The 23,245-nt window shown below is 39.2% G+C and overlaps 3 protein-coding genes across 4 annotated transcripts; 2 read left to right on the forward strand and 1 right to left on the reverse strand.

The window, feature by feature from the left end:
- The first annotated feature begins 3,226 nt into the window (after positions 1-3,226).
- LOC116259809 (uncharacterized) lies at positions 3,227-9,310 on the forward strand. Its single transcript, XM_031637738.2, has 6 exons — positions 3,227-3,589; positions 5,823-6,028; positions 6,934-7,231; positions 8,126-8,233; positions 8,632-8,873; positions 8,958-9,310. Exons 1-6 carry the CDS (start codon positions 3,251-3,253, stop codon positions 9,070-9,072), a joined length of 1,308 nt encoding a protein of 435 aa, XP_031493598.1. The 5' UTR covers positions 3,227-3,250; the 3' UTR covers positions 9,073-9,310.
- Positions 9,311-13,442: 4,132 nt separating this feature from the next.
- Positions 13,443-17,248, forward strand: LOC116259946 (E3 ubiquitin-protein ligase APD2-like). Of its 2 annotated transcripts, none has more exons than XM_031637977.2 (8): positions 13,443-13,657; positions 13,752-13,978; positions 15,040-15,142; positions 15,224-15,298; positions 15,705-15,934; positions 16,086-16,155; positions 16,249-16,543; positions 16,767-17,248. In XM_031637977.2, exons 1-8 carry the CDS (start codon positions 13,555-13,557, stop codon positions 16,843-16,845), a joined length of 1,182 nt encoding a protein of 393 aa, XP_031493837.1. In that variant the 5' UTR covers positions 13,443-13,554; the 3' UTR covers positions 16,846-17,248. The 2 variants fall into 2 exon arrangements, with proteins under 2 accessions (XP_031493837.1, XP_031493838.1); XM_031637978.2 differs by having other exon boundaries at positions 13,505-13,661.
- Positions 17,249-17,990: 742 nt separating this feature from the next.
- On the reverse strand, positions 17,991-22,792 carry LOC116261245 (protein RBL). The gene is made up of 6 exons (XM_031639919.2): positions 22,446-22,792; positions 22,210-22,308; positions 20,092-21,179; positions 19,726-19,984; positions 18,753-18,925; positions 17,991-18,596 (listed from the first exon to the last, which is right to left on the reverse strand). The coding sequence occupies exons 1-6, from the start codon at positions 22,462-22,464 to the stop codon at positions 18,585-18,587; spliced, it is 1,650 nt and encodes a 549-aa protein (XP_031495779.1). The 5' UTR covers positions 22,465-22,792; the 3' UTR covers positions 17,991-18,584.
- Between the last annotated feature and the right edge of the window lie 453 nt (positions 22,793-23,245).

The raw sequence follows: 23,245 nt of genomic DNA on the forward strand, positions 1-23,245 counted from the left end.
ACTAAAGTGCCTCTAATAATGCAAGCAAAAATATGTGGTTAGTGATGGCTATGATATAGTGAACCAACAAGAATGTTGGATTGATCATGGTAACAGGAGAATGCAATCTAGGCCCAAGATACTGCGGATCACTATTCTTTACCACGTTCAAATTCATATTTTTCATGCACACGGAATGTTGGAAATGAAATTCAGAGAGAGGTCACATCTGATTCCAGTTCTTGAACTTCAAAGTTACGGATGGCAAGTTTCAGAGCCCTATTCCAGTTCGTGAAATTCAGAAAGAGGTCACATCTTATTCCATTTGGGTCTCAGCTTGGGACGATTGGTTTCCACTTTCCAATGTATTGCATGAATTTCAAACACCAGATTCCGATGAGTTGATTTTCAATGGAATTGGCGAGAGATGAGAGTGCACTCTGAAAATGTCTCCCATACTTCGATGGTTAATCCCAAATCTTGCTCACAGAGCATAAAGTACGATTGATGGCCACTGTGGTTTGCTTCTTTAATGCAATTAGTACCGTAAAGGAGTTCGAGACATAGAACTGCCTCAATGGAGCAACTTGTTAACAGTACCCAGTTCTTGAACTTCAAAGTTGCGGATGGCAAGTGCAAGAATGTTTAAGTTTCATGAACCTGTTTCTTTTCCTTTTCAGTCTATTTTGGGTTTTGTTCAAATTAATACCAGACTTTCAGGCAATTGATCATAAATCTATCCATCATCGTTGCTGTATATTAGCAAATGATCCTCCTCTCTTATCTGACTATTACTAGGATAAGATAGAGCGAAAACCGTTTAGATTCGAACTGGATACAACTGTTACCAATATATATATATATATATATATATTTAACTTATTTGGTACTGCTTAACTGGACTTGGAATGCTCTGGCCTGTGATCGAATTTAGATGTTTGCCAGAACGTGGATACCCATCAGTTTCGGCAATAAAATTCTACCAAATTAACCTGAATCAGGTGTGAATTTTCTTATCGACCTTACTAATTGAACTTGGATTCGAACAAGTATCAGATCATATCCAAGTTACGAATCAGTACTTGAGGTCTAGGTTTGTAAGATAACATAACTGCCCTAAGAGAAAAGGAAAAAGGAGGATAAGGAATAGGTTAGTAAAATGCATACAAGTAATTCTAAGATATTATAGCATGGTAAGCTAGCTGTTGATCAGTGTGGCCGAACGAACAAATGATGGATTTATCTTACTTGATCGCTCGAATTAATTATAAAATTGGAGCTAAAGAATGTAATCTATGCCATGCATGTCCAGATCTAAGGCAAAGGCCGCATCCCATATTGCTGTATATAGTTCGTGTTTTGAAGATTTTGCATGTAAGACTTTGATGCATGCCCAATACTTGGTTTATTTAATTTACCAACTAAGTTGAAGGGGAAGGACTTAATGGTTTTATGCCGATGATCAACTCCAGAGGCAACGGAGGGATTTTTCGTCAGTATAATTATCTATGCTCGATCCACTTTGATCTTGGTCAGTTCCTTGCTGCTTACTTTCGCTCAAAAGACCAAAAGTTCATCGATGAATCGGGTTGTCTCAATCGAAGGCAATACCAGACCAGTCTGATTTGGTGAAGGAAACGATCTCCAAATACTAATCGAACTAAGACTCAGTTTATGTAGGGGCATGTGTCTGATTGCTGACCCAAAACCAAATCTTGTTAGCTGAAGATGTATAACAGGGTTCAGATAAAAGCCAGACTCATATACCTGGTGCATAGTTTAGGTTAATAGATCAGAAATGAAGTTTGAGATCCGGCCTGTTCAGATGCAAATGCAGGATCTATGCTTCGATAGTTCTGGATTCGATTTTATAAGTTGAAGCCAGAGTCCAAGTCGAAGTTTGAATCCAGTTAGAGCTATTTGATCAGGTCGAATCTGGTAAGTAAACCGGGTCCAAACTGTTCCATGCATACTTGAAATCCCCAACTGAGGAATGAATAGCATTTTCATCTTGCTTCCATCAGTAATTGCATGGAAGTAGGCTTGCAATTACCTACATATTAGATGATTTGTCGTATCCAAACAAAACATGGGATGTCGAGGGCCTCACAGAATAATGGATCGAAACAAATAATTCTCACATAAGGAAAATTTTCATTCCCAACCTTTCCGTTATAATGTTCGAAGCGTTCACAGTTATGATTTTTTTCATGTGGTAGCACTTTTTTTCTATTTGAGCTCTATAGTTGATAATCAGTTGGGGACGATGGTGAAGGTATACATGAAGTATAATCCCAATAAGGAAATGAATTAACAGAAACGAGGACGCTGTTATGGAATGACGACCAAAAATTTGGTTTATATATGAATGATCTTTTAACTAACATCTGTTGTTGTTGGACAGGCTATATAAATAGAACAAAAAAAATGCAATAGAGGTTGGAACTGAATTGAGTCTGCAGGTATGCTTGAAATTGACGAAACCTGTGCCACCGTTGAGTAATATATGCAAATGAATTTCTTTCAAGGTGACTAGGAGAAGTATTTCATTCTACTACCTAGAGAAGAACCAAAACTTCCACTCAACCCCTTATTGCTCTAAGAACTCACCACTTATTTCATGTAGAAAGGAAGATATGGTGTGGACTATAGGTCCTCTCGTTTTCTGTCATTTTAAATTTTGAACAAATCTAACCATTGATGTCTATACTTATATAAGCTGCTTGATAATAAAAACCTTGCATTTGTGAAATACATTATTCTCAAAACGACAAAATTCTTATCCTAAGAAATATGGTGTGATTATATCTACTATTTGATGTTCAATTTTAATAACAACACTCATAATAACACGATATTCTTGAAAAAAGAACATGGTAAGTTCTACAAGCACAATGTTCCTTTTAACCAACGCCCCTTATATTCAAGCTGTTCAAATAGCTTATCATCAAGGCTTTGGTTGTATCAACTTGAACCAAGCCAGCTAGCCTAGTCAAGACTGAGCCCACCAACTGCATGCGCCTAAACCATCTCAAACTTGGGAAAAGAAATCAACACCAAGCAAAGCGTCGGCACATTTAAACTTCTATATTTTATCACGATGCTATCCCCTGATTAAAACTTTTAATTTTTTAATATATATTTGTAAAATCTGCAAATTTCCTAGAAGAACTTCGTTAAGAAATTTTACATCATCGAAAGATCCCATGAACATCCGCCTGGCGCCACACTGGCTGCTCACTCGACAGTTAAACAGGTAAACGACAGTCATATGTTTGTTGAGGCAACGAGATGTCGCGCTGTTAAAGGTAGTGTAACAAATGTAGGCGATTGTTTCATCCCTACGGCTGACAGACGGCAGGCTGCGAGGCAAGGGCCTCTCTTGGTGGGCACGCCCGAGACCAGCAGCATGCCAACGCTATCCCGAGCGCCGTCGTCTCCGTCGCCGGCGTCGGCCGTCCGGCGCAGAGACGTCACTGTTCACCGCCGGCCTTTCGGTCCGTCCCCCAGATGGGTTCTCAAGGCGCGGCGTCTCTCCCTTGTGGCCTCGGCTTCCTCCTCTGACCGCCATGTCGAACCCCCTAAGAAGCCACATCGCTATCGTTCTAAGGTTCGCTTTCTACCTTCTTCAGATTCTTGGTGCTCTCTTTTTATTTTGTTTTCGGACTCTATTCTTCTCCTGTTCTCTCGTTAATTGTTCTCCCTTGTGGTTTTTAGAAGTATGCCCAATTGCCCGCTGTGAGAATTGTTGCTGGTTTTTATGAAATTGTTCTTGACATGTTCATAATAGATTGAATTTTATGACTTGATTGGAGTAAGGTGTTTCCTCTTCTTTCCTTCATGTACACTTTAGCGGCAACAGTTTTGACGCGTTATTTCAGTGAACAGACGAGAGAGGAATTTCAATTTTTAGTTTAAATTTTTCTGGTTGCTCCAGTATACTGCCAATAATAAGGAATGAACATTTGGCTTGCTTCACTTAGTTATTTATGATGAATTGCTTCAATTGATAGTTGGTTGCTTTAGTAGTTTCGCTCGAAATTTGCAATAAGAGCAATTTCTAGTATTGCTTATTTGCTTGTGGAAATGGAGTTCATGTCACCGATGAACTCATGATTACTAATGGGAAAATTAAGAATCGGTTTGCCAAATTGGACTCCTTAGAGACCAAAGAGTCTGTTGCTTTGATTAGAAACTGTTAGGAAGAAGCTTGGGGAACACCATGCGTTAATTTTGTGCTTATCTGTGGAAATGTCTATGGAGTTTTTACAGTTTATGATAGCGTTTGGATTACACCCTCACAAATTTGGTTTTATGGAAACACCGTTTTGTGGAAACTAAGTTTTTTAAGCAGTTGTTCAAACTTAGTTTGTGTGACGATAAAAACCAGGTTTTTACTTTTTGAAACCTAGTTGTTGTTTAGATGACTAAAATGAGTTTTTGAGGGTATCTGTAAAAACTAATGGCAGTTGAACATTAGTTACTTTACAGTTGATAGAGACCCAAAATTGAGAAGTTTGGTTGGCATTTGGCAACCCACTAACCCTCTATTAAGTCATCTCTCTTCAGTCCCCTCCAACCCCTAAAGAAGCTATTCTGCTTTAAGCAAGAAATCTATGTCACATTGGTGTGGGTGTGGGTGTGGGTGTGGGTGTGGGTGTGGATGTGGTGATTTTCAAAAAAATGTAGGTGCGGGTGCGACGAGGATGTACATATATATGTGTGTGTGTGTGTATGTATATTAATAATTTCTTACATAGCTTTTTAACTGTTTAGTAGTCTTATTTATCTATATTTACATATAAATGTTTTATATTAGAGATAGTTTAGTTATGTGCACATTTAAAATGGTCAGTTTTGGCCTGGTTCGGTTGACCGAACTAGATGTGTTGTGTCGGAGAAGCACTGACACTAGCATCAACAAAGGTACGACGTGGTGCGGCTGCCATTTAGAAGCACCCAATGTGACATAGCAAGAAATCCTTGGTTACCTCTCACATGGGACCACTTAATCACCTTCCTCCATGATACCTGAGCGATGCCCTAAGAGGATATCGATCTCACCATTGCCCAAGATAACTTTCAGGGTGTTGGGTTGTCATTGTCAAAATAACAATTTTCCCATGAAAAACTAGGGTTTTTTTTTTTTTCTTTTTTTGGCGGGGGAGGGAGTGTGGTGTGATAGGGGCAGGTTTTACATCTTCCAAAGGACAAAAAACACTGTTTTGTATAAAGCTCTAGTGTCATCCAAGTGCCTCCCAAACAGCGTTTTGGAGGCAAAATTGTGTTTGCCTCCAAAACACTGTTTTGAGTTGTCACCCAAACAAGCTCTATATCTTTGATACTATTATCCTTGTGCCATCCAGTTGATATAGTTTGGTGTCCAAGGATCACAATCTCTGCTTGAGCCAGTTGGCTAGCCGGCAAGATCAATCTGCTTCTTACCAAAGCTGAATGCCATCTTTGATTGATGTATAGCAGAATGAAAATGCTATTGGCCAAGAGGAGGCAAATAGCTCTTTAAACCACTTTGGACCAATGGTCCTTTTCAATAGACCATAACTGGCTTGGTTCTGGAAGGCCTTGGACTTGCTGATGAAAAGGATGCCCTTGCTTTCCTTACTGCTTCAGATCCTCAACATTATGCTGTTAAATTCAAAAGATTATGTGCATTTCTATACCTGAAAGGCTGAAACGTATGCATAATTATTCAACACAGGAAGGTCCTGGAAAAATAGTTCATGCTTAAGAGGAGTTTTAATGGTCAAATTTCTTCCATGTTAAAACTTCAACTTTCATGCCTTTAGCTGCTTGGAATTAACTCAAGAACATATGTTTTTCAGAAATCGATTCTTTCGAATCTCATACAGGAGATAGAGCCTTTGGACGTAAGCCTGATACAGAAAGATGTATCAGCAGACACAATTGATGCAATGAAGAGGACCATCTCTGGCATGCTAGGTCTGCTGCCTTCAGACCAATTCCATGTCCTTATTGAGGCTTTCTGGGAGCCTCTTTCCCGGCTTCTTGTGTCATCCATGATGACTGGGTATGATAATTTCTTTAACTCTATTACTCTATCTTAGTGTTTGTGCAGGTTTCTGTTCCTTTTGTTATCATTTTCCAGTTAATGACATTCTTGAACTGTGTATTACCTGTGTATGGCTTCCAATGCAGGCTTCTCGTACTAGCATTTTAGGCATTAGAATGAGCTTTATGGGTGCAGTTCATGACGGCTATTATTAGAAGACTAGGGAACATGTACTTGTGGTTGTGATTAGCAGAGCAATCAACATAAAAACCAATAAGGGCTTAAGCAGGTTAGATATCGGACCAGGTAACTCAATACAAATATCAGGTTTTGCTCATGTTTTAAAAACCAAATCAGAAAACATCACCTAGCAATAAAGTCTGGCTTGCATTGGCAGCTATGAAGCTACTCGTCATTCATTAATTGTTTCTACATGAATGGGAACTTGGCATCATAAAAATGTCAATACTTTAACTAGTGAACAATGTCTTGTGAAGTGGGAGGATGATGCCAGTTTTCCTCTTATATTTTTTTTTAATGTATGGAAATCTGTAAATCTTTTCTAGTTTGAAGTCATATAAAGAGGAAACCTTTTTTGTGGATTGCATTGGTTGATCTGCGATTTGTGTCCATTTCTTGGATAGTGCTGCTTTATGTATAAGTTAAACCAGTCATCTTTCAAGATTGAGTTTTTCACCCTTCATTTTCTCTCTCACCTATTTTTCTTGCTCATTTTTCCCCTTTTCCTCTTTCCACTCCACGACCATCTTTCCCACCCTAGGATTAGTGGATCCGAAGAAGGGGAATATATATATATATATATTATGAATAACATTTTGAGGGTGCATTCAGAAATAGTGCTTGAGGATTTAATGACTTTGTGGTGTCTTTTCCATTTGTTGTTAATCATTTTCATTTTCCAGGTATACATTGCGGAATGCTGAGTACAGTCTCTGCCTTCAAAGAAATATAGATGTATTTGAAGATCCCACCTCTGAAGAGAAACAGGAGGAACTCATAAATGATAATCACAAGACATTACCCGATGGAAACACTAAGGTGTTTGGGTTTCTTGGAGAAAATAAACTCTCAACTGTCTCTGATACATCTGAAAAAGACCCTCCCAGTGAGAAGCTAAATGATTTGGGACTGGGGGAAATGGCCCCTGAAGCTCAGCAATACATTCTTCACTTGCAATCTCGTTTGTCTTCAGCAAAACATGTAGGTGCTTGAGGTCTTGTGGAGGGAAATTTAGTGCACAACCTCCTTCCTTTCTGCATGTTCTTCACAGAACTGTTCAAGCTACAAAAGTGTATGTTATGTCCGTGCAATAATGATCTCCTTCTGTTGACAGCATATACACATGACCCATAAATGTTGTCCTGTTAACCCTTTTTTCGGTGCAACAAACACTTGGTCATTAGTCCAATGAGGTAATGGGTTTATGCCTGTTCTCTTTCAGGTTGGACTTCTTGTGTTTTAGCTGTTATCATAATCTCACTTTAGTGGTTCACTTCTTGGCACTTCTCTCACAATGTTATTGTGTATATTGTACATAGACTATGAATATTAGTTTATATTTGTATGTCTGAAATCTTTTCCTTTGCATGTCTTTATTTTATCTAGTTCCTAAGTGCCTCATTCATGATGAGTGACTGTGAATGGTTCTTGTAAATGAAATGCTCGTTGGAGATCATCAATCACCAGCAATCACTGCAAAGCAGTGTCTGACATACCTTTCTTACCTGAGGTGAAAATGTGATCATGCACTGACAGGATGTAGAGCTTTCACGCATCACATCATCTTTCATTATGCAGGAAGGTCTAACTTTTTGCTCTGTATGTTCATATGCTGGAATTCTGTGGATGTTCTTTAGGAGTGGTCACAAGTTTTCTGTATGTTGAATTAATATATTAATGTTGGTTACCAATTTCAGTTTTAATGCATTTTGCCGGTAACTTCCATCCAGTGGTTGGTTTTTCAGTTTTGAGCATTATAGTCGACGTCATTTTTCACATTTTCGTTTCTTGTTCTTGTAAAAATGGTGTAAGCATTGGTGCTATTGTTTTTCTAGTACATGTTCTGAGCAAAATTTATTCACTCTCTTTTTACAGGAACTTCATGATGTCAGGAGGAAGAATAATGCTCTTCAGATGCAGCATTTTGCTGGGGAGGAAAAAAACACACTCTTGGACTACTTGAGGTCGTTGGATCCAGAAAAGGTTGCTAGCAATAAAACGTATTGTTGTGTATAAAGTTTTTAGTTAACTACTGATCATCGGCACTGCCTCCAGTTCTCTTGTTTGTTCCATAAACCTGTTTATTCATTTGTTCCGATATGATTTCTATATCATTTGATTTGTTATGACTACTAAGCTATGAGGAACAAATGGAATATTTGTGTGTTAAATCATGGTTCATGAGCTTCCCAAATTTAAGTATGTGGGATATATAGCAACTTATCTTTCAGATTTCTCTTAATTCTGGGATTGTATTTGAAAATTTAATGTCAAGATTCTCACTGAAGAAGAAACAAGCATAATTGTGGTTGTCTTTTCTGTACTTTTGCTAAGTTTAAAGCCTTTCTGAAACTCGTTTGATACTCTTTCTCCTTTTCCAGGTTGCTGAATTATCAGAACCAACTTCCTTGGAGTTGCAAGAAACCATTCACAGTGTCATCCATGGTCTTCTCGCAACCCTTTCCCCTAAAATGCAAACGAAGCCCCCTAAACAGTCTGGGAATGTACCTGGAATACAGAGGTTAAAGAATGAGGATAGTGCAGAAACTATTGAGAATACCCCCTTACAATTTCAGCCCCTCATTTCAGTCACTCGTGATTATCTCGCGCGGCTGCTATTTTGGTTTAGCTCTATCCCGATCAAGATGATTTATGAATTTTAAGTATACATCCCTGTTGTTTTGACAAAAGTTGTCTTTCTTGTCAGGTGCATGTTGTTGGGCCATTACCTTAGAGGCCTGGAGTATAGACTGGAGCTAATGGAGCTACTATCCTTGTCTAAAGGACCAAATTCCAATGCTTCCAGTGCTCACGATGCATGAGTTCACCTCTGTAGGTGCATCACGTATATTGTAAGTCTATGCAGATATACATGTGTATGTGGTTGTGTTCTTCATTGCTAACGTGCCTTCTCCGAGGCCCTGGCTTTTATGTATCCTGGCGTTCTATGGCATGACACTGCCTGTGTATCTGATTATCTTTACCAACTGGTGATGAATGAATTGAATCTGTATATAAAGCGAAAGTTTGTTAATTTTGTGAAATAAATTATTAGTTTTCGCCACGAGAAAATGCTTAATGAACATGTATTCTCCAGTTCTGCTAGGGTTGCATCTAGAATGCTGCTTCTGAGTCTCCTCTTTGCCTGTATGTCTGGTGCCTAAAAGGTTAGTTAAGAATTCCCGTCTTTTGGAGCAATATTGAGATCGGAAGAATCACCATGGTCACTAGAATCGATACTACTTGAGTATATGTCAAAGTACCAAGCTTTTAGAATCTATAAATTCTTCAATCTGTTAACGTACTTTCATAATATCGACGACCCCATGTGTTTTAGTAACGCATGGGTCTCATTTGGCAATTAGAAGAGTAACAAACTTTACCATGAGTGTGTCCTAATGATTAGGACAGTTCATGGTTCGATAAATCTGCCTTCCGGAACAAATTCATAAAACAGTTAGTTACTGTTCTCACTGCTAAACAATTCTGTAACGGGCGTTTTTCCATTTTTATGCAGTCATGAATGTGCATCACAGATTTGGGACAGATTTATGGTACACTAAAACACATTGTTTTATGAATCAGTCTTAATTTTTGGGATAGATGTATGAAATATTGTGTCGATATTCCTATTGTTACATGACCCAGTAGGGTGTTTCTTTTTTTTTCCAAAATTTTTAATAAACAATTTTAACTGTTTATATCTTCCATAAGAACAATACTGTCAGGCTTTTTCTGTCATTTTTTTCTTTGTTAATCTTGCACTAGTAAGAAATCGAAATGTGAAATAGGCTGTTGGGAAAGAAACTTTTCTGTAGAAAATTCGGGCAAAAGGTTCCAAGACGTGATTGGCTCACATGAATGATTGCCAGTTCATTCTTTAGTTGCCGCTGCCGTTGCCTACCGTCATAAAATTCGGGGACGCTTTGGATTTAAATCTAAAATCTGATCAAATATGACCGACATAAACCCTGAACCATTAGCAATCATATTTGGATTTGGTGTCAGGATTTGCATCTAAGACCAAAATTTAGAACCTGTTCCATGAAAAGATCGATTTAAACCAGCTTCAACCAAATCCGGTTTTTCATAACTCATGAATCCACTCAAGTTTGATCCATTAGATTGGACTTGGTAACTCCTAGATGCAACCGGAGTGCCACCGGTTCGCCTCTCAAAGTCGTGCAGTTTCGTCCAAGCAAAAGAAAAACTGTTGTCTGACCGGAAGGAGCCGGCAAAATGGGTCTTTTCTCTATGGTGGGATGAGTCTCCAAATCACGTTTTACAAGGACAACACTCCAGCAAGCTACAAAATGGCAGGACTCTTTAGCTTGACACCATTCATTATCCTTTCTTATGCTCACTATATCCCATTCTTTGTGCAAGTTGAAGGCCCAAATATAATCGCTCCAAGGCATTTGATGCAGCTGGCTGGAACAGTAGCTGATAAAAGACCATTCCTGGTTCGATTCTCATCATCATTAACCTCTTATGTAAGTCAAAGCAAGCATAAGTCATGACCGTCTGATAGACTGTCAGCCTCCATTTTGAACTCTTATGGTGTCAATCTTTTGTGCTGTAAAAAAGAGAAGGGAGGGTGGGTGCGAAGGTAAAGCATAGTGGGGGCATCACATTGAGGCACAAAAGTAGGTCTAGACCTTAGGGCACTAGCAAAGCCAGAAATTTTTTCCAATGGGGGCACTCATTCAATACATTTAATTTGTTTGGGGCACTTACATTATAACAATCAAATATATCATTGACATATATATTAAACTAATTTTTTGAAGCTGGTGTGGGCAACCAGCCACCATTTTTCTCCGCCACTGCCTTGGAGAGGATGTGGAAAAAGGAGGAGGCTCCGACCTTCACTCAGGCAATGGGAATAGTTTCTCGCTCACTCAAAAGTAAAGTATAGGCCATGATGGCAGAGGTACTAGTTTGGGGGCTTTATACTTACTTCCAGGCAAGTAACAAACTAAAAAAAAAAGAATTAAGCAACAATCACAAGGTTTTACTGCTGCTATTATGAGGGTCTTATTCAAATTTCCCTCAAAAACTTGTTTCAAAGACGGTTATTTTGTATTCAACAGATTTTGGTTTGAGTTCCTTCCACTGCTGCTCCGAAGAGCCTCGGCTTTCTGCAAAGAGAAAAAACACTGGGTTTGGACTTGATAAAATTTGTGCTGGAATCGATTGTTCAAGAGAAATTTATGTAGAGATGTTTATCCTTAGAGAGGATGTTGGCGTCTTAGGCATGCCATGATGCAACTAATTTGTTGTTTGCAGGGCTTGGATTATATATCTGTTGCTGAATTGACCAGGAAAACCGTTCGTCATAAATTTTTTCTAGATGAGGATCACAATTTAACAAGCTTAGGCTTCTTAATTAAGAAAATATTGATTCGAACGATTTTCAAACTCAGATTCGTTGGTGGAACCTCGGTGCCTTCACTCGTGCATCTGACTGGCCTCTGTTCTGCATCCCATTTGCCCCATTTATATCAGTTGCCCAATCATTGTTTGCTGTGGTGCATCTACCATGTATTGGTACTACTTTGAACGCTGTTTTCCCAATAAAAATGAGTTCTAAAAGCTCTAATATCTGCCTCGAAATTTCTTGTCACTTGACGCTTGATCCCTCAAACCTTTTTTGCTGTAACATGATGATCCAGGAGCCTAATTATGCAAAATCACACATCTATATATTTTTGCTGTCCCAATTTGAAAGAACAGTTTCCCTTTTTCTTCTTTTTCCTATCTTGAAGAAGGAAAAAAGAAACTACCCATGCTTGTGGTTGTGATCTTCTGTCAAATCAGACGTTTTCCAGGAATGGTTGGTGGCGTTGATCCCCGGATTTTACCTCACGAGGGCGATGGAAAGCCTGGTTGGTGGTGGTCTACCCTTGTGATCCTTGTTCTCCGGTTTATTCCAGAGAGAGTAAACAAAATCTATCAGGTGCCATCGTGCTATGGTGATGATGACGGCTTCACGAGAAGACAAAAAACGAATGCAGTAAAATTGATGAAGAAAGAAGGGACTTTTTTCTGAATTTGCGGATGTCTAAAATCGTAATTTCACATTAATATTACGTTTACTTTTTGTGCTCTTTATCTTTGAATATTTCATCTAAATTGACTATATGGTAGTTGATTTTCAGATACTGTAACTTGTTCATGTATGTGATCCATGGGCATTGCCCAGATCAGGCGCAATGCAATTGCATTAAAGTCGTATGAACTTTGAGTTTCTTTTTCTCTCAAAATCTTGATGGGCTGGCTTAATTGACATCATACCAATCATAGATGGATAATTAAATCAGTATGTTTTGAAGGGCCAGTCCTGGTCTGGCTGGCAGTCAGTTGCACCACTTTTTGCACAACTCGAAGTTTCTTTGATGTATTTTTCCAGTTTTTTTTTTTTAAATCATCATTCATATAGTCTGGCCTTATATCCTCTAGATGTCAAATTCACTTATTTAAACCAAATTCTCCCTCTCCAATTTTAGGCACGCATTTCGCCAGTGTAAAGTAAGTATAGATTTTAATTTTGGCTTTAGTTCTTTAGTTCGATGGATAATACACTATTGTGCTAACATCAGCAAAAACAAGCCACATTAAATCCATGATTTAATAATGGAGGTAGTCAAAAGGTCCTTTAAAGTTAAGTGATATATCTAGCACGTCATTAATGAGTACAGCTCAACAAAAAAACCAAACTTATCACCCTTTCCTTCGTCATCTCCAACAACGAGAGCCAAAGCTTTCATCATTTTCTTCCATCCTCGATGGTATTGCCTCGGAATGAAACCAACTCTGGAACTCAAATTTCAGACTCAGTTTTCAAACTCCCTTCCAATCTCCAATAATGAAAGCCACGATTCCAGCACTCAAAGTCCAAACTGGAACCCGCATTCTTATAAAATCTCAGTTCTCTCAAATCCTGGGTCTGGGTACTTCAAGATTTGAATTGCCAGCATCCAAGCATGTGGACAACCCAACCTTGCATGAAGTTTATGAAATTCAAACCGCCCAACTTTAATAGACGAATATATTAAATAGATGTCACCTACCATTCAAGGAATCTCTCTCTCTCCAGCCATCTAGAAAACTAGTTCTCACTAAGAAGTTGGAAGTTTGAGATTTTATAAAAAGAACGACAGAAGAGAGAAAAGACAACGGGTAGCTCCAACTGAAGCACAATAACTACCATTCTGCTGACTTAGACTGACGGATTGCCTTCTTCTCTGCATTTCTTCTATCTTCTTTTCCCTTCTCTCCTTCCGTGACCGAACGGAGGCACCATGGACAGGTTTGTTAGGAGGCCGAGGCATCACTCCCAGTGGGATGACAGCAGAGACTTAACATGCGCTAGATTGTTTCTCCCCTTTACAATATGGATTTGTGGCATGTAAAAATTACCCCATCTTTTAGTTCCTGACAAGATGAGATATCACTGAGTTTTGATGAGTTTCTTCTTCTGTTTTCCGTGTTTCTGTAGTTTGCTTGAGCTTGAGATATGGGTATTACGGGTCTTCCCAATTGGTGCTTGGCCCTAATTCGTCAAGGCTGCTGAAGGCGAGCTCAGTTTTTGTGAAGCAATTGCAGGTGAAGGATGATGCAGAAAGAGGGCTCATGCTTTTCGGATTCACTGAGAAACCAGAACTGAGTTATGAAGCTAATTGGACAGTTTCCAAGTCTCTCTTCATTCCAGCCTACCGTCGCCAGGTTGGTTTTTTCGCCCTTCGTAGTTGATGTTTTTTCGATATATAATTTGTACACTTCTCTTTCTAGTTCAGATCCATCATCGCTTTTCTGTCCTCTCTTTTTCTGAAGTCTGCAAAATTGGCGTCTGTTTTGCTTCAAGTGATGTATTTCTAGAGCGATTCGTCGTCTATGGCCACTTCAATAATTTGTGTAGGATTGGTTTTGATTCAATGTAGTTGTAGGAATCCCCAGAAAAATTAGAGATCAATGAACATGATATTCTCACTGATTAAGAGTGACCGTTGTGAATGAAGAATCCGGTTAGGATCAAGATCGTAGGATGCTATTCCCCTGAACTGACCATCTAGACGACTGATCTTATGCTTTCAAACAATAAAAGTTTGTCAATCGATCTAGATCCCAACTTCCGAGACTCTAAACAAGTTTGTAGTCTACAGCTTCAAAAGTTCCGGGGAAGAAGCGGAGTTCTCATGAATCTTCTGATTCCTCAACATGTGATTTTTTTTTTTTTTTTATCATAGGAATGAACCTATGGTCAACACTTTGCAAGTAGAAGGGGCCGTCAACGTTCACTTGTGGTCTTTTAAGAATCACAACTTTTACGTTTGCGTAACCTGATTCTTCTCTTTACGTGCCTCTGGGACTTGCAAAAGTTCGTGAATAAAAAGACCGTCTTCAAATGTCTTTTAAAAATAAATTCCAAAACCAGCAATCTCCAACAAAATATGGATTAGGATTAGGATTCAGGTTTCAATATCAGACGAGGTCCAGATCCAAATTGTTCTGCCTTTGTGCTGAAATGATCCATACAAATTAAACCTGTATCTGACTTGGAATTGGAATAAATGAATGTAAAAATTTAAACGAAACAGATTTGGATATAATTTCGATCATTATATATTATTCCTTTAGTACAGCATCGAGTTTTTGACTTCTTTTATTCAATATTGTACAAGAAGGCGGCTTAATGTTTTACTAGAACTATAAAAGAATGCTCAAAGTTTCAAAAAAATTTCACTTAGCTTCTTATTGCTTTGTTAATCCCCTTGATCTTTGTTCAGGGATTCTCGGTTTGGTTAAACCAAGGTTCGTCAATTCGAGCAAGATGGAACGTTCCGGCACCGGCACCGGCCATCAGTGAGCCCCTCGTCGTCTTGCTTCGAGGTAATAACATCATATTCTTGCCATCTTATAAGATTACTAAAATGCCCTTTATCTTGATGGAGATCATAACCTCTTGTGCAGGTGAAAAGAACTACCGGCGGTGGCTGCGAGACCCAAAAAAAGCTCTTGTGGTCGACTCCCGTCGTCTAACTAATGGTAATTTGAAGGGCATTTCTGGTATCCCGTACTTGGTACATATGTGGTTCATGATGTGCAATGGTTTTGAACTTTGTCCTATTAAACAAATAGTCTAATGTATACTGATAGTGACTTTCATAAGATAGTGATTGCATAGAAAAAATAATAATACGTACCGTGGTAGATTTTCAGTTTCTGTATATTTTCTTTATTAAATTACATTAGTGAATGTTGAAAGAGAGACTAAGAAGTCGTAAATATATGGAATCCTCCAACATGTCATCCAAATGAAAAATATGGGTTGCAATTGTCTACAAATTGAAACATGACCAAGTTCATGAAGTTAACTTACTGAAATTTGCACATAATGGTATATTTGTTCAGTTATCATAAAAAATTTCCTGATCAGTATGAAATGGTCAAGGGCGAGGAGAAGTGAACTACACGGTGGAAGAAGATGACAACTACTACATCGGGGCCGTCAATGTGAACTCAAGAACCGTGAAGGCCACGATGACCGTCGATATCTCGTCCATGGTGTATAACACGAGCAAAGCAGAGACCCGGTGCTCGACCAAGAACGGGCTGTGTAGCCTCAGGCTCCTCTTTCCCAAAACTCGATATGCAGTCCTCACTACTCCGAAGGACATGACGGTATGCATCTTAATCGTAGCAAAAATTATGCACTTGCATTATAAATATAAATAAGTGAACTATATATATATATATATATATATATATATATATATATATAAGGCTTCGACTTTCGGTGGAGCAGTAAACATAACCTCATACTTCCATGCAGGATGATACCAGTGCTTGGTACGTGGAGCTCTCATATGCGGCTCGAGTGGTCACGTACATTCTAGTTTTAGGTACGTAATTGATCGTTTGGCTGATGCCGCAGCACTTCCCTTTGCTCTTTGGAGAGGCATGAACTGATGCGTTTCTCGTATGGATGGATGCAGGTCTCTTCGTTGTACTCATATATTTGTTTCTGAAGTACTTTGGAGCCATAGAATCCGAAAGAATAGTAAATGTGCAAGAAACTAGAGATCAACGTGAAACCAGTCCTTTGGTCGATCCTAAGCAGACGGCCGTAACTCTGTATGGCGCTACCGACGAGGACGATGACTCTCAAGTTGGCAGCTCCTCCGAGGATCTATACGACGGAAAAATATGTGTGATTTGTTATGAAGAGCCGCGCAACTGCTTCTTTGTTCCGTGTGGCCACTGTGCTACTTGTTACAGCTGCGCTCAAAGGTAAGAAGCTCTAAACTGTGCTGTAAAGCTCTTAAGCTTAGCATCACATACAACAACAGGGTATGACGGGGATGATTCTCCTTAGGTGGTAGCCTGAATAAACTAGCTACCAACTTCATGAATTCAAGTATTCATGCTACTATAAGTTCGTCGTGATTATTTTTTTTGTTTTTTTCGTCATATTAATGTGTGTTTCTATTGTTCTTTGGATGGACTTTTACAGGATAGAGGGTGTTGATTTCAAGCCATGTCCCATTTGTCGAAGGCAGATTCATAAAGTGAGAAGGCTGATCAGTTCCTGAGAGAATTTTCGTCCCGCATGTGTTCCGCATATAACATTCTATTTCATCACCTGTATGTTTCGCTTGGTTCTCCTTTCCTTCTACCTGCATTTTTACCCCCTTGAGAACCAAGTTAAAGTTTATGTTCAATTCTCAGTCGACATATGAGGTCATACCTAGTATTTCTCCATTAAGGATGTAAGATGGACTTCAAATACCGTGAGTTCACTGTGGACAATCACGCAGGGTGGGATTTGGCAATTGCTTCTTCATGACTCCTGAAGTCAGTCGTCGTACGGTCTCTCTGAGAACAGGAAGATGTAGTCGAAAGTGCTGTGCTTAGTCATTTATTGAATAAAGAGATCAAATTCTTGTAGCGCTTAAAGAAAAAAAAAAAGAAAAAAAAATATAAATCTTCCAGATTGATAGCAGCTTGCACTCAAAAAAGCGTAAACAAGAAGCAATCTTATCAAAGATGGTCAGAGAGAGAGAGCGAGAGATTTTATATATAGACAGTCCTATGCCACCGACTCATTTCTTTTGCAACTCGTTCTCAAAAATCCAACTATGCAGAATAAACATCCAAGACCAAATGTCAGAAAAGAAACATGAAAATCCATTACAAATAAATCAATCTACACAAAAATATTAAGATTAACGATCTTAACCTTCTTGGCTCAAAATCCAAACTACATAAAGAATTTCGCATTTTCTTATTTTTATACTTTCCGATACTTCAGGCATATATATAATTAGACATTTTCCATTTAAATCTCACACATTCACACATATATCCCCCACCACCCTACAAGTTTGAGAAACACTTAGTTGATGCCAAGACGAGTATTGGACCTTCTAGTCACATTCAAATCCACCATTGAAATCACAGAGAGATATTCGGTTGCATTCTTAAGTGAAGCCCATTCACTTGAAGACCTTGTGGCTGAAGCCACAAACTGAACTGGTAGTTCAGTAGCAGAGGGTAAAATTATGTACAAGAACAAACAGACAGTTTTAGAACATGGGGTGACACCGAATCATCAAAGAGACTAAATAAAAGAAATGGCCTGTACAGCGTTGACACTGAACTTAAAAGATGGCTGTCCTGATTTTGAAGATGAAAAGAACATGCGTTATCCTGATTTAGGAACTCGTTCGTCCTCAACTAGAAATCAAAGTACACTTTTCACATCCACCATTGTACAATATCAAGTTTTCCACAATTACAGTAACTGCTGTAAATGGTAACCATTTTCTGTCACTTTTTGGTTCAGAAATAAGCATTCATGTTGTGGATCATTACAATATAACAGGTTTCCTTCACAGAAAGTGTTGGACCGTGCAAGCTTGCACGATTTAAACTTCGGTTTACAAACATGTGGTTCTGCACTGGTGATCGGAAACATTTAATGCCTCAGCTAGACTAGGATGAAGGAGAAGCTGCTCCATGAAGGAAACATAAAGGCAACTAGGAAACGATTCGCCTGTATTGAGCAGAGCTCCTGCTATCTTGCACACAAATAATAATAATTTTCTCCAAGGTGAATTAGACATGCATCGCTTATGCAGAGAAATCACACCTGGGTCTTGGAGACCTCATTCATGCTCATCTTTCTACATACCATGCTTACGGTCACCACCACAGCAATGTAAAAGCTTGTCATTTCCCCCTAAGACCTTCAGGAGCCTCCGACTTCGCTTTGTGAAAGTGTTGCAACTTGCAAGACGGAATCTCAAACTCAGGATAAGAGGAGCCATCCCTATCCAGAAACCTATGTGATCAACCCTTTCAGGTATTAGACTCATGTACAGTGAAGAAGTAAACACGCTTATGCACTTCCAGAAAATTTTCACTATTTTCATTTGGCATAGAGAAAGAAAACTGAAGCATTTTAAAAAGCCAACAACTAGTCATCCTTCACCCCCACCTCACATAAAGAGCTTGTCGTATTTTTTGTTTCCTTAGTTTTTTTGCCCATCTTCGACTTGGAGGAAGCTTTCAGCTTCAGCAATGGCTTGCGACTTTTTGCTGCCTGCATTTCAGCACCCTTCTCGGATAATTTCCTTTTTCTCTTTATAGGGACATTCAAACTTGCATCCCCTGTAGATAAATAAAAATTAGCAAAGATGACGCATCGACACTCCTTGAGGACAAAGGCGTCCAAATCCAGTAATACATGATGCAATATACAAGAGACAATGCCATCTTATGAGTCTCCACAATATAATCAGTGGATAGAAATATTAAACATGAAGCCAAAAATCAACTGACCAAAAGAGAAGCCATATCTAAACACTAGAAGCAGATGGTCATAAAAGACCTTTTGTAGTCAAAGGCACGCATAGGGACCCTATGCAAGTTGGCAGTTTGGTTTTCACCTAGACTACATACTACCTACGTAGCCCACCTAATTTGTTTCTTGTATTTTGCTTTATTGCCATTTATATTCTGAATATAAGCAAATAATATTAACAAATAATATACTGAATATATGAAAATTGTCTTAAATTGCAAAATGTTACAGCAAACATAAACACTGCAGAATATTCTGTGTTGGTTTCTGTTTGTATCTTGCAGCCCACATGGGCCTTTAACTTGGTCCCATGCCCCCATTGAAGTCCTGACAAGGCCTTTTGAAGGTCCCCACTGTCTAGACCTGCCTCGTGCTCTTAACTGTATAGGAGCTATCTCAGTTTGGATATGATAAAGATAGGTTGGACAGAGGCTTGAGCTTACCAAAGAACCGATAATGTTTATAACTTTATACCAAAATAGCTTAATTTTTAGTTGCCTTTAGACATGAAATTTAATGTCCTTACATCCACCCAAATATCACCAAAACACCAATAAGTACAAAAATAAGTAGGCAACAGAAAATTTATCAAATGCCATACTCCTACCTTCTGTGGGACTTGCTTCCACATTTGCCTCTATCCCATTCACTCTAACTTCCTCAGAGAATGGCGAGTCGGAATGAGTACTTTCATCTATTTTTGATGGGCACCCTGTATACTTGTCCTGCTGCTCTGGAGAATCAGGCAAAGGTATTGCAGGCAAAAAGGATAGCTCTTCCTCTGCATCTGAATCACTAAAAGATGAATTTTTCTCTACTGTCATAATATCAATTTCTTCATCTTCATTGACTTCTGATGTTTTCACCTGCAGATCAAACAGTTTGTTATTAGAAAAGCAACCAAACGAACAAGGACAATAATAGTTATCCTAACAAGCTAAGAAGCCCTCAGATGAGCTCATCCTATGATCACCTTCTCTGTTTCAGGCATCAAGTCAAATTCATCTTCTCTCTCAACGTACTCCTCATTTTCTTCAAGTTCCTTAAAATCAGGAGCAAAAGCACTCCAATTCTCAGTGTGGTCTTTAGCCCAGATATACACTAACCCAGACATGGAGACAGAAGCCACTAGTGGCTGCAGTGGATGCCATGCCAGATCAGTTAATGCTTCCTTTGGACCTTCTAGCATTTTCACAAAATGTCCACTTCTAGCCCATATATATATCTTGTGTTCTCCTTTGCTTGCCGATGCACCAACTACCCATTCTCCATCACCACTAAAGCATGGGACCTTCCATTGGATTCGTGTGATAGAATCCTGAAACTCACGGAAAAATGTTAAACATTTAGTTCCCAGCCACTTGAGCTTCTCACCATATTGCAGCTCTTCAAAACTTTCACTTATTTCATCCAGTGCTTTTGAGGCCTCCCTCTGAGGAAGATGATTTTCAAAAACCCGTATAGCACGGTCATTTGAATTTATGAGTAAGTACTGTCCATTCCTACTGAAAACAATATTCTTAATCACAGAACCCCCTGGAACAGAAACAACAGCTTTCACATTTCTATCATTTGTGCCCATTACAAGGATCTCTCCTTTGGAATTGCCAACATATATTAAATCTCCATGTTTATTGAAACTTGCTGAGGACACAGTAAATGGTGGAGACCCATCAGCAAATTTATTACGAGGAAGGGGTAAAGAATCATTGCCGGTATCAGGCGCTGAAACTGGAAGAACTGTTGTGCTACCAGTATTCAAGTCCACAAGAACAGGTGCAGATGCAAGGGGGCAAGCCAAGCACAAAGTTGGCCTAGAGGAACCTGGATGTAGTCGTGCATGAAGTGTGTTTTGCTGTAAAGGCACACGGGTAATCTTCTCCCCACTAACAACATCCCAAAGTGTCAGAGACTTATCAACAGCAGCAGCAAGGATAAAATGTCCATACTTCGACCAACAAACACTCGTTATGGGAGCAACACAATCATTATCACGCAGTTCCTTGGCAATTCCCCTTGTTTCGAAGTCCCAGATAACACAACTCCCATCAGCACAGCCAGCTAGACAGACATTAAATAGATTTCCAATAAGCAGTTAAGCACCAAAGAGTAAAGGCCACAGCTCAAAAACAGCATTCTGACATAACATAAAATTCTTAACTTACATAGATCAGATAACAAATGAATAAACCTGTATCCAGTCAGGCATAAAAAGGTATAGAATAAAACTATCATGCATGAAATTGCACCACCTCTAAAGTCTAAAACCAGACATATCACTTTTGATTGAATACAAACCCAAAAGCATAATATTACGCAGCGACTTTCCACCCATGTGATCATGCTTCATGTGGAGCAGCTTAACATAAAGAACCTAAATTGCATCAATGCCGAAAAGCCCTCTTTTGGTTCAAGCAACCGAGCAGCATACAACACCTTTTGTACATAGGGCATGTTTAGATGCACTTGATTGTCCATAGAGGTGAGATAAATAAGGAATGTGTTGTGCAAAGTTTCCCACCTTGCCCAGACCAGTGGGTGCTTCAGCAACCCTCTGCAAGGATCTCTTTACTATAAATCATGTACTAAAAGCACGGAGCCTTGAATATCTCACTGCCTGATACATATAGGTGTTATTAAAAAGAAAACAAAAGATTGACCACATTCTTGAGCCAGTTCAAGGTCGATAAGTTGATAGAGGAATTTAGATTTTTTCAGACTAGCATTCTCTTCATTGAAGTTTCTCCCTTAGGGCTCCATTACGGGATGGACAACAACTTGACTAACAGAGGAAAACAAATAGCAAAACTAAGCATCTCAATACACCAAACTCTCATAATGAGTAACAATACCATTTTCAACACTCATCTCTAGCCCTTCACAAAATGCATTCTTCTCCATATTAAGCATCTATGTATAAAATACAAAGGAAAGCACTAACCAACGAGAAGCTTCTATGTAAGCCAACGACCCAACAAAATCGGTCAAAAACAAAGAAATGCGCCATATTTAAGCGAAATTTGTCTTATACAACTCAACCCACAGCACGTTAGAGCATGAAAATGATAAAAAAAACTGGTCCCATGCATACCCACGAGAAGAGTTCCTCGCCGATTGAAAGCAATGCATTTCATCAAGCCATGTTCGAGATACTCCTCAATCACTTCGGGGAAATCCCCCTGCAACGGATCTACACAAAGAGAAAAGCTCACGACCCAGACAATCAGTCCCCAAAAAGAAAATTCACGAAAGGCAACCAAAGCAACGGATGCCCTGATCATGATCCACTTCACACAAACGAAACCCTAGGAAACCAAAAGAAATTACCGATAATGGGGACGTTCATGGTCGTCAAAACCGAAGCCTTGTGCCCCAATCCGATTGGTTCCAACTGCAAGCGCTCGGGAGCTTCTGACAGAGGCCAAATTCTTCCCGATATCACGAGACTAACGGACCGAGCTTCGGAGCTCCAATTCTCCGCCCTCTAGTTTCTTCTTGGATTCCCTCCGAATTTTTCGAATTGGGAGGGAACAGAGAAAGAGAGAGAGAGAGAACCCTAGAGCTTAGGGGGTTTATGAAGGCGCCAATTTTGATGAAGGCCCCAATTTTGCCCTTTTTCCCTCCTAGACTCCCATGGGATTAGTGGCACTAATTAAGAAGATAATAGCACGATTAACAAACGATCCTCAAATAGTCTGATTCCCAAGTCACTATGTTCCCGCCGGAAACCGGTCACGGGCCGAAACGTTGGTCTTTTCATGACAAGTAATTTTTCCAAATTCCACTTTTGTTCTTATGGAGGAGTGATCTTCTAGATTTGCCAACAAGGGTATTAGTGTCATTTCCAGTAAGGGAATAACCTACAACCTCTGCCGCCTCCTCTTTCCCAAATGCTTGAAAAATTGAAAGACTTTCCTGAATTTGGCAAACAAAGTATCGCCATTTCCTTTTCTGCGTTCTGGTGATGGAGCAAATGTGGCGATTATGATTATCTTGGTTGATCTTTGACGAAATATTCTACAAACCCATTGGAGTTTTTTTTCTTTCTGGTCTTTCCATTTTTTTTATAACTGAAAGATCATTATCTCCTCTACATACACTAAAAAGGAAGCAGGAGCTTCCTTTAT

The sequence above is a fragment of the Nymphaea colorata genome, chromosome 9, assembly GCF_008831285.2.
Source record: "Nymphaea colorata isolate Beijing-Zhang1983 chromosome 9, ASM883128v2, whole genome shotgun sequence".
Taxonomy (NCBI): domain Eukaryota; kingdom Viridiplantae; phylum Streptophyta; class Magnoliopsida; order Nymphaeales; family Nymphaeaceae; genus Nymphaea; species Nymphaea colorata.

Excerpts from the sequence above, each read along its gene's own strand:
- LOC116259809 (XM_031637738.2), top strand. The coding sequence starts at position 3,251 with ATGTTTGTTGAGGCAACGAGATGTCGCGCTGTTAAAGGTAGTGTAACA. Across the intron at positions 6,029-6,933 it reads GTGTCATCCATGATGACTGG|GTATACATTGCGGAATGCTG; the intron begins GTATGATAATTT and ends TTCATTTTCCAG. Across the intron at positions 8,234-8,631 it reads GGTCGTTGGATCCAGAAAAG|GTTGCTGAATTATCAGAACC; the intron begins GTTGCTAGCAAT and ends CTCCTTTTCCAG.
- LOC116261245 (XM_031639919.2), bottom strand. Across the intron at positions 21,180-22,209 it reads GCGAGGAACTCTTCTCGTGG|CTGGCTGTGCTGATGGGAGT; the intron begins GTATGCATGGGA and ends ATGTCTGTCTAG. Across the intron at positions 18,926-19,725 it reads GGAAGCAAGTCCCACAGAAG|GGGATGCAAGTTTGAATGTC; the intron begins GTAGGAGTATGG and ends ATTTATCTACAG.
- LOC116259946 (XM_031637977.2), top strand. The coding sequence starts at position 13,555 with ATGGACAGGTTTGTTAGGAGGCCGAGGCATCACTCCCAGTGGGATGAC. Across the intron at positions 13,979-15,039 it reads TTCCAGCCTACCGTCGCCAG|GGATTCTCGGTTTGGTTAAA; the intron begins GTTGGTTTTTTC and ends ATCTTTGTTCAG. Across the intron at positions 16,544-16,766 it reads TGTTACAGCTGCGCTCAAAG|GATAGAGGGTGTTGATTTCA; the intron begins GTAAGAAGCTCT and ends GGACTTTTACAG.